Raw genomic sequence first — 9,386 nt, forward strand, 5'->3', positions numbered from 1 at the left:
ATCTGTTCTTTCTCTTTCTAGTTTCCTATGGTGTATTGAGGTACTGAAACCTGAGTCAAGGGGAGACAGGAAATGCTAAGTCTCAGAAGACACTAGAGAGCTCCACAGAGATACACTGCCATGGTCCTTCCTGCTCCCCTGTGTGACTGAAAATGAGGAAGGATGTGGGTGGGCCTCACTGGAGGACCCCTGGTATCAAATGGCCCTCACGCACCCTATCTTTCCACTCTGAGCTCTGGTACATCTCTGACAGGAGGGAAGTAGACAGGTAAGGTAGTACAAGTTCCCATGGAGCTTGTTTCTGAGGAAGACTCAACTCTGTGGCAGATATCTTAATCCTGATGTCATAATGCAGTTGGGAACTCATAACTGTCCCCCTCATTTTATTCATGCCAGACTTTGGGAAGTAGAGAAATCAAGGCTAATGAACCATCTAGAGATAAGCCATGGGGCTCAGATTTTGTGTAAGAGACATGGCCAGATTTACTAGGCAAACTAGGAGTGGGTGGGAATCACCTAGGACTTCACAGGTCTTGGGAAAAGAAGGGATGCTGAAGCAGGGGGTATCTTTGTACAGAGCCATAGAGAGAAACAGCAGTCTTAACTCATCCATTCATTTCCGATTCAATTCTGATGACAGACTCACGGCAATTTAATTGTACTTGTAATTGAAGATGTTGAAGAAAGAACCGAATGGAAGAAGACGGAGAAGCAGAAACTCAAGGTGAGTAAAATTTCCATGTAGTTAAGAGATATCCAGAACATTTATATTTATGTCATAAGCGTGTGGAATTGTGCTCCTTATGGATCCTGAGTCTAAAATAATCAAGAGTCAGCTCAATATTGGCCCATTTTTCCTCCACTCCCTTCTCAGCATGGGCTCTCTGGGTATCAGTCTGACTGTGACATGAAGAGTGAATGGGGAGAATGAAAGCCATCAAGAAATGAATGGGGCTGGGAGGTGATAATGTGAGGACTCTGAATTAGAGAGTACAATGTTCAAAATATGGGAAGGCTGGAGTAGAAAGTGGGTTGAGGGTGCTGAAAACCGATCAGAGTACTGAAATACATTGTGGCAGAGGGAAATCAGCCAATGATGGTTTGGGACTAGAATTAGCAGAGAATACCAGACAAAGGCATTATGAGGCCAAACCTCCAAAACCCAATAACCATTGAAGATGTGGACCATGACTAACAAAGTCCCTCACATCCCTAATGCACCCTTCTAGCTGCTAATGGTTTTCCCCTTGATCTATACACCTGTGAGATAGTAGGGTGCTGTGACTCTGAGGGCAGAGTGATGTGCCCACAGTGGCAAAGAAGGGCTCACTATCCAGGTCTTCTGGCTCTTAGGCAGTGTCCTGCCAACTCCCCTTAACTCTCCAAAAAATGGTAACTGTTAAGAGAATCCAGGCCCCTTCCAGGAAGATCTTGGAAGTTGATGGCAGGAAGTTCCCTGAGTGGTCTCTCTTATCTCCACTTAGAAAACTTTTAAAAAACAAACAAAAGCAGCTACAGAGATCCAGGCCTGGTGGCGTGGCACCCTGGTACGCCGGACATTGCTGCACGCAGCCCTCAGGGCCTGTATCATTCAGCGCTGGTGGAGGCTGACCTTGGATAGCCTGCTGCAGAAGAAGCGAAGGCAAGCCCTGGTCACCTATGCAAATACAGTGAGGGCCGTGGTCAAGATCCAGTCCTTGGTCCGTATGTGGCGTATCCACTGGCGATACCGTCAGGTGCTCAATGCCATCTATGTCATTCAGTGCCACTGGCAATGCCACAACTGCCATACCTGTGCTCTCCTCCGGGGCCACTGTGTAGTCACAGCCACTCACCTACAGTTCCACATTGAGATCATCAACCCCTAAAGGTTGGCAAGAAGGGGCACTGTGTCTCCTGTCCCCAGTAAAAGTTTAACCTGGTCTGGTATGTCTCATGTTCTCCTCCAGCTAATGGAAATGTTGGGTCTTAGGCCATGCTGCCTCCTTTTCTTCCTGGGAAAGAACTTCAGTAAGGTTTTCCCCTTGTGCCCATGGACCCTATTTTGGACTGACAATGACCATATGCTGTTTACTCAGTTGTTGAAACAGAAACTGAGGTCCTTGTCCATCCTGATATATGACAGAGCCAGAAGTCTCAGTTCCCATTCCCAGTACCCTTCCTTTCTTCCCCCGTGGGGATCTGAAAGATAGGTGGGCTGCATCTCACTGAAGACCCTGAGTACCTCTGCACATGAGAAGAGACTCTGAGACTCTTCTCTGTCAGCCTGGGATCAGGGGTTAACTGGGGTCTGGGTTACCTCAGACAAGGTATCTTTGACAAGCACCTAGAGAAAATGCCAACATTTGTCTGACTACTGGAAGCAGTGCAACGCAGCCTCAGGTGAAGACAGGAGGCTGGCCTTAGTGATAGGTGCAGCTAGGCATGTTGATGAGCAGCTGAGGGGGACTAACAGAGAATATGAGTTCATGGTACTCCAACTCTGTCTCCACAGCATCCTTACCCAAACTCCTCTCCTTAAGGGCTGTAGCAAACAGGGCTCTCTCTGATATTATCCCATCCCTACTCTTATCTCCACTCTCAGTGATTTTATCATTGGTCAGATTGTCCTATCAATCTCCTTGCTCTAATAAACCATTTTTGCTCCCCTCCTCAGCCACTCACTCCCATAGTCATACTAAAGCAGTGTAATTCAATGGAACTTTCTGTGATGATAGAAATGAACTGGATCTGTGCTATCCAACGTAGTAGCCACAAGCTACGTATGGTTGCAAAGTACTTGAAATGTGCCTGATGCAGCTAAAGAATTGAATCTTTTTTTTTTTTTTTTTAATTTTTTTTTTTCAACGTTTTTTATTTATTTTTGGGACAGAGAGAGACAGAGCATGAACGGGGGAGGGGCAGAGAGAGAGGGAGACACAGAATCGGAAACAGGCTCCAGGCTCCGAGCCATCAGCCCAGAGCGTGACGCGGGGCTCGAACTCACGGACCGCGAGATCGTGACCTGGCTGAAGTCGGGCACTTAACCGACTGCGCCACCCAGGCGCCCCAAGAATTGAATCTTTGATTTTATTTTATTTAAATTAATTTAGGTTTAAATGGGCACATGTGGATAGTGGCTATTCTATTGGATGGTGTGACTGTAGACCTCACCAGTACAAATAATTGTTCTATTACCCAAATGGCTTTTTCTAGTGTTGCATTTTCTGATTATTCTTTCTTTCCAGTTCATCTTTCAAATACCCCCAATAGACTCTTCAGATATGATAAAGTCTTACAATCTATTGACCCTACCTTTTTATTTTTTACAGCCATCACCCCTGACATGTCCTTGCATCTTTCTTTACCCAGTTCAGATTCTGCGGTTATTATTGTAATCTCTGCTCTGCACAACTTGACTTCTCTTAGCCCTCTCTCTGCAAGCATGTGTGGGGTGAACTCAACCATCTACCTGCTCTGTGTCTGCAGAACAGCGAGCATGGCTGGAACAAAACAAACAACCCTGAGGCATGATCTATCTCAGTTAATATTCATGACTGCAGATGTCTACTGGACAAATTGCCCAAAAAATTTCTCTGCTATGCTTGCATTTCCATTTTCTGAGTTGAAAATCCATATCACCTCCTCTCCAAATGTCCAGTTCTACATCTTCTCCTCTTGAACTGGATGATGGTATATGTCACCACACACTCAACTGAAGAAATGGGAGCAGACTGGACCCCCATCTTCCTACCACCACATTCTCCCTTTTCCTTCCCTCTAAATACAAACTAAATACTGTGAAAATAATTCAGTAGACAATCCTAAAAGAACTCTGAAATGTGGAAAGAAGGTGGATCGGCTAGGAACCTCAAGATTTAAAAATGTACACCATGATGAATTCTCTTGGTTTTCTTTTTATCTATCATATGTCTCAGACTGGACACCAGAAATGTCTGCAATCCAGAACCACTAAGGGGTATAGAGGAAATAAAACAAAAACAAGAACAGCCTGCTCTCTATAGCCAAAGGAAGGGTAGCCTCACAGAAACTGTGCGGGGAGACCCATACCTCGTGGCAATGACAGGCTAAACTGCCTGCAGTAGTGACACTAGTACCCAGATGGATCAATCCGTCTCATGCTCCAAATCCACTGGTAGCAGCAGGCATGATCTGCCCACAGCAGCAGCAATAATGGAACCCAGGTTTATCTACCCTCTCCATACCCCACATCAGCCAGCAGCAGTGGCCCAAGCTATCCTCCGAAGCAGTAGCAGCAGAACCCACCACATTTCTTATCTGCTGATGGAAGCAGGCCTGATCTACCTTCCTGATGAAAGAGACTGAAGAAGATACAAATAAATGGAAACATTTTCCATGTTCATGGTTAAGAGGAGTTAATATTGTTAAGATGTCCATACTACCCAAAGTGATCTATGGATTCAGTTCAATCCCTATCATAATTCCTATGGCATTTTTCACAGAAATAGAAAAAAGAACCCAAAAATTTGTATCGAGCCACAAATGATCCTGAATAGTCAATGTAATCTTTAGAAAAAAAAAGAACAAAACTGAGAGGCATCACACTTCCTGGTTTCAACTAATGTTACAAAGCTATAGCAGTAAGAACAATATGGTACTGCCATAAAAACAGACACACAGACCAATGAGACAGAATAGAGCACCCAGTAATAAACCCACACGTGTATGTCAATATTTGACAAGGGAGCCAGGAATACACAATGGGTAAAGACTAGTCTCTTCAATAAATGATGGGAAAACTGGATGTCCACATGCAAAAGAATGAAATTGAACCTTTAGTCTTGCACCATGTACAAAATAAACTGAAAATGGATTAAAGACCTAAACATAGACCTGAAACTGTAAACTTCTAGGAGGAAACATAGGAGAAAAACTGCTTGGCATTTTCTTGGCAGTGATTGGAAACATTTGAGAAGAATTGGCTTTAAATGGTTGGTAGAATTCACCCATCAAGTATGTGAACTTGACTTTACTGGGAGATTTTTTTTTTTATTGCTGCTTGAATCCACTTGCTATTGATCTGTTCACATTTTCTACTTCATCATGATTCAGTCTTGGTAGGTTGTATATTTCTAGGAACTTATCCATGTCTTCTAGGTTATTCAATTAGTTTGTGTATAGCTGTTCATAATAATATGATCCTCTGTATTTCTGTGGTATCAGGTGTAATACATACTCTTTCAATTATAATTTTATTTATTTGAATCCTCTCTCTTTTTTTTTCTTGGTTAGTCTAGCTAAAGGTGTGTCAAAATTGTTTATCTTTTTAAAAAACAGCCCTTAGGTTAATTGAATTTTTCTATTTTACTATTTCTGCTCTAATGTTTATTATTTTTACTCACTTTGGGCTTAGTTTGTTCTTCTTTTTCTAGTTCCTTAAGATATAAAGTTGGGTTGTTTATTTGAAATCTTTTTTTTTAATGTAGGCATTCTCATTTTACACCTCCCTCTAGAACAGCTTTTGCTGTATCCCATAAATTTTGGTATGTTGTTATTTTCATCTTTATTTGTCTCAAGGTACTTTCACTTCCATTTTTACTTCTTTTTTGACTCATTGATTGTTCAGAAGTGTATTGTTTAATTTCCAATTCCAAATTGTGCATTTTTCAATTTCCTCTTATTATTGATTTCTAATTTCATACCGTTGTGGTCAGAGGAGATACTTGGTACCATGTCAATCTTCTGAAATTTTCCAAGACTTTTTTTGAGACCCAATATATGATCTCTCCTGAGGAATGTCCCATGTGTGCTTGAGAAGAATGGTATTCTGGTGTCATTGGGTGGAATGCTGTGGATATGTCTGTTTAGTCCATTTAGTCTATAGTGTTATTCAATCCTATTATTTCCTCATTGTTTTTCTGTCTAGATAATCTATCCATTGTTGAAAGTGAGGTTTGAAGTCCACTACTATTATTGTATTGCTGTCTGTTTTTCCCCTCACTTCTGTTAAGATTTGCTCTAGGGGCACCTGGGTAGCTCAGTTGGTTAAGCGTCTGACTTTGGTTCAGGTCATGATCTTGTGGTTCGTGGGTTTGAATCCCTCGTTGGGCTCTGTGCTGACAGCTCAGGCTGGAACCTGCTTCAGATTCTGTGTTTCCCTCTCTCTGCTCCTCCCCAACTCACACTCTGCCTTTCTTTCTCAAAAATAAACAAACATTAAAGAATTGTGTAAAAAAATTTTGCTCTAAATATTTAGGTGCTCTGGTACATATCTATTTATAATTGTTATATCCTCTTGATGAATTGACTTCTTTATCACTATATAGTGACCTTTTTAATCTTGTGATTGATTTTGAATAAAAGTCTATTTCCTCTGGGGCACCTGGGTGGCTCAGTCGGTTAAGCGGCTGACTTCGGCTCAGGTCATGATCTTGTGGTCCGTGAGTTCGAGCCCCGCGTCGGGCTCTGTGCTGACAGCTCAGAGCCTGGATCCTGTTTCGGATTCTGTGTCTCCCTCTCTCTGACCCTCCCCCATTCATGCTCTGTCTCTCTCTGTCTCAAAAATAAATAAACGTTAAAAAAAATTTTTTTTTAAGTCTATTTCCTCTGATAAAAGGATAGCCAGCCCTGCTCGCTTTCTTTGGGTTATGATTTGCATGGAATATGTTTTTACATCTCTTCACTTTCAGCCTATGTGTGTTCTTAAAGCTTAAGTGAGTCTCCTGTAGGCAGCATGTTGTTTATCTTGCTTTTTAAAAATCTTTTCTATGTGCTTTTGAATGGAGAATTGAATTCATTTATGTATTTTAAATTTTTTAAATGTTTATCTTTGAGAGAGAGACAGAATGTGAGTGGGGGAGGGCAGAGGGAGAGGGAGACACAGAATCCGAAGTAGGCTCCAGGCTCTGAGCGGTCAGCACAGAGCCCAAAGCTGGACTTGAACCCACGAACCTTGAGATCATGACTTGAGCCGAAATTAAAAGTGGGTGGCTCAGTTGGTTAGCGTCTGAATCTTGATTTCGGCTCAGGTCATGATTTCACAGTTTTGTGAGTTCAAGCCCATGTCAGGCTCTGCACTGACCCTTCAGAGCCTTCTTGGGATTCTCTCTCTCTCTCTCTCTCTCTCTCTCTCTCTCTCTCTCTCTCTCCCTTTCCCCTGATCCCACTCTGTCTCTCTCAAAATAAATAAACTTTTAAAAAGTAATTTAAAAAAAAGAGTTGGACACTTAACTGACCTGAGCCAAAATCAAGAGTAGAACATTTAACCAACTGAGCCACCCAGATGCCCCTCTACTAGAAGATTTGTGTGTGTGTGTGTGTGCGGTTACCATGAGGCTTACATAAAACATCTTACAGTTATAGCAATCTATCTTAAGATATTGACAACTTACCTTCAATTGCATACAAAAACTCTATACTTTAACTTTTCTTTCCGTACTTTATATCACACTTTATATCTTTTTATATTGTGCATCTATTAACAAATTATTGTACCTATATTTTTATTACTATTGTCTTTTTTCACAGTTCCTTGTTTTTTAAAAAAAAAAATGAATGTAGTTGACCCACAATGTTACATTATTTTCAGGTGTACAGCATAGTGATTCAACAACACTTACATTATTCTGTTCTCACAACAAATGTAGCTACCATCTGTCACCATACAACACTATTACAGCACCACTGACTATAGTCCATGTTTTGTACCTTTTGTTCCCACGATTTAATGATTCCATAACTGGAAGCCCATACCTCCCACTCCCCTCTATCCATTTTGCCCATTCCTCTACCCTCACCCCCTTCTGGCAACCATCTTTTAACTTTTACACTAGACTTAAAAGTGATTTATGCACCAGGGCGCTTGGGTGGCTCAGTCAGTTGAGTGTCCAACTCTTGATTTCATCTCAGGTCATGATCCCAAGGTTGTGGGATTGAACTCCATATTAGGCTCCACACTGAGAGTGGAGCTTGCTTAAGGTTCTCTCTCTCTCTCCCCTGCTCACACTCTCTCTCTTAAAAAAAAAAGTTATTTGTGCACCACAATTACAGTATTAGAGTGTTCTGAATTTGACTGTATATTTTAACTTTACCAACAGGTTTTATACTTTCATATGTTTTCATGTTATTTCTTAGCATTCTTTCGTTTCAACTTGAAGACTCCCTTTAGCATTTCTTGTAAGGTAGGTCTAGTGATGATGAAGTCCTTCTGCTTTTCTTTGTCTGGTCTTTATCCCTCCTTCAATCTGAAGGACAACAATGCTGGGTGTAGTATTCTTGGTTGGAAGTTTTTTCTTTCAGCACTACAGCTATATCATCCTACTTCTTCCTGACCTTCAAGGTTTCTGCTGAGATTTCCACTGATAGCCTTTGTGTGTGTGTATGGTTTTTTTGGGGGGGAGGGTTCCCCTTCTATGTGACAAGTTGCTTTTATTTTGCTGTTTTTAAATTTTTCTATTTGTCTTTGACTTTAACAATTTGATTATAATGTATCTCAGAGTAGTCTTCTTTGGGTTGATCTTGCTTGGGGTCCCTTGAGCTTCAGGTATCTGGATGTCCATATCTCTCCCAAAATATAGGAAGTTTTCAGCTATTATTTCCTTAAATACCTTCCTGCCCTTTCCCCTCTCTTCTTCTTCTGGGACTTCTATAATGTGTATATTTGTTCAGTTAGTGGAATTCCATTATTCATGTAGGCATTCTTCATTCTTTTTCATTCCTTTTTTCTTTTTGTTCCTCTAACTGGCTAACATCAGATGACCTGTATTTGAGTTCCTTGATTCTTTCTTCTGAGTGATCAAGTCTTATTTAAGTTTTCTATAAGTTTTCAGTCTTTCATTGTATTTTATAGCTGTAGAATTTGTTTCTTTTTTATGTTTTCTATGTTTTATATTTCTTATTTTCTTCATTTTTTTCTTCTTTTTGCTTAATTATTTGTGTTCTCTTGCATTTCATTCAGTTTCTTTAAGGTGATTACTTTGAATTGTCGGGCAATTCACAGATCTCCATTTCTTTGGACTCACTTACTGGAACATTATTAGTTTTCCTTTGTTGGTGTCATGTTTGCCTGATTCTTCATGGTCTCTATTACTAGGTATATGGATGAATGTGGCTCCCACCAGGTCCCTAAGAAAGATCCTGCCAGGACACTGGGTAGGCCCTAGGAAGGCATAACTGGGCCCAGATCATGGCTTAGAGGGGCTAGAACTGAGTCCCAAGGCTACTTCAGTGTTCATAGCCAGGACTGAGGTCTGCAGGCCTGGCTCTGGAGGCACAGGTGGATGTGTTTTTCTAGTTGGTCACTAAGTGGGCAGGGCTGCTTATGGATTGTGACTGGGATGGGCTAGAGCCAAGTCACAGAGCTGTTTCATGAATCTGCTGTCATACCAAAGTTGGCTGTCCTGCTTCCAGAGACACTGATGGGCATT

The 9,386-nt window shown here is 41.4% G+C and overlaps 1 protein-coding gene across 2 annotated transcripts; it reads left to right on the plus strand.

Moving 5' to 3' along the window:
• Window positions 1-357: 357 nt before the first annotated feature.
• Window positions 358-4,361, plus strand: IQCF2 (IQ motif containing F2). 2 transcript variants are annotated; one of them, XM_042929534.1, is made up of 4 exons: window positions 358-464; window positions 641-724; window positions 1,485-1,926; window positions 3,312-4,361. In XM_042929534.1, exons 1-3 carry the CDS (start codon window positions 447-449, stop codon window positions 1,866-1,868), a joined length of 486 nt encoding a protein of 161 aa, XP_042785468.1. In that variant the 5' UTR covers window positions 358-446; the 3' UTR covers window positions 1,869-1,926; window positions 3,312-4,361. The 2 variants fall into 2 exon arrangements, with proteins under 2 accessions (XP_042785468.1, XP_042785469.1); XM_042929535.1 differs by having other exon boundaries at window positions 3,352-4,361.
• Window positions 4,362-9,386: the final 5,025 nt, after the last annotated feature.

The sequence above is a fragment of the Panthera leo genome, chromosome A2 (genome assembly GCF_018350215.1).
Source record: "Panthera leo isolate Ple1 chromosome A2, P.leo_Ple1_pat1.1, whole genome shotgun sequence".
NCBI lineage: Eukaryota > Metazoa > Chordata > Mammalia > Carnivora > Felidae > Panthera > Panthera leo.

Bases quoted from the DNA above. Each gene is read 5' to 3' on its own strand.
- IQCF2 (XM_042929534.1), top strand. The intron at 725-1,484 runs GTGAGTAAAATT...ATCTCCACTTAG, and splicing joins CGGAGAAGCAGAAACTCAAG to AAAACTTTTAAAAAACAAAC.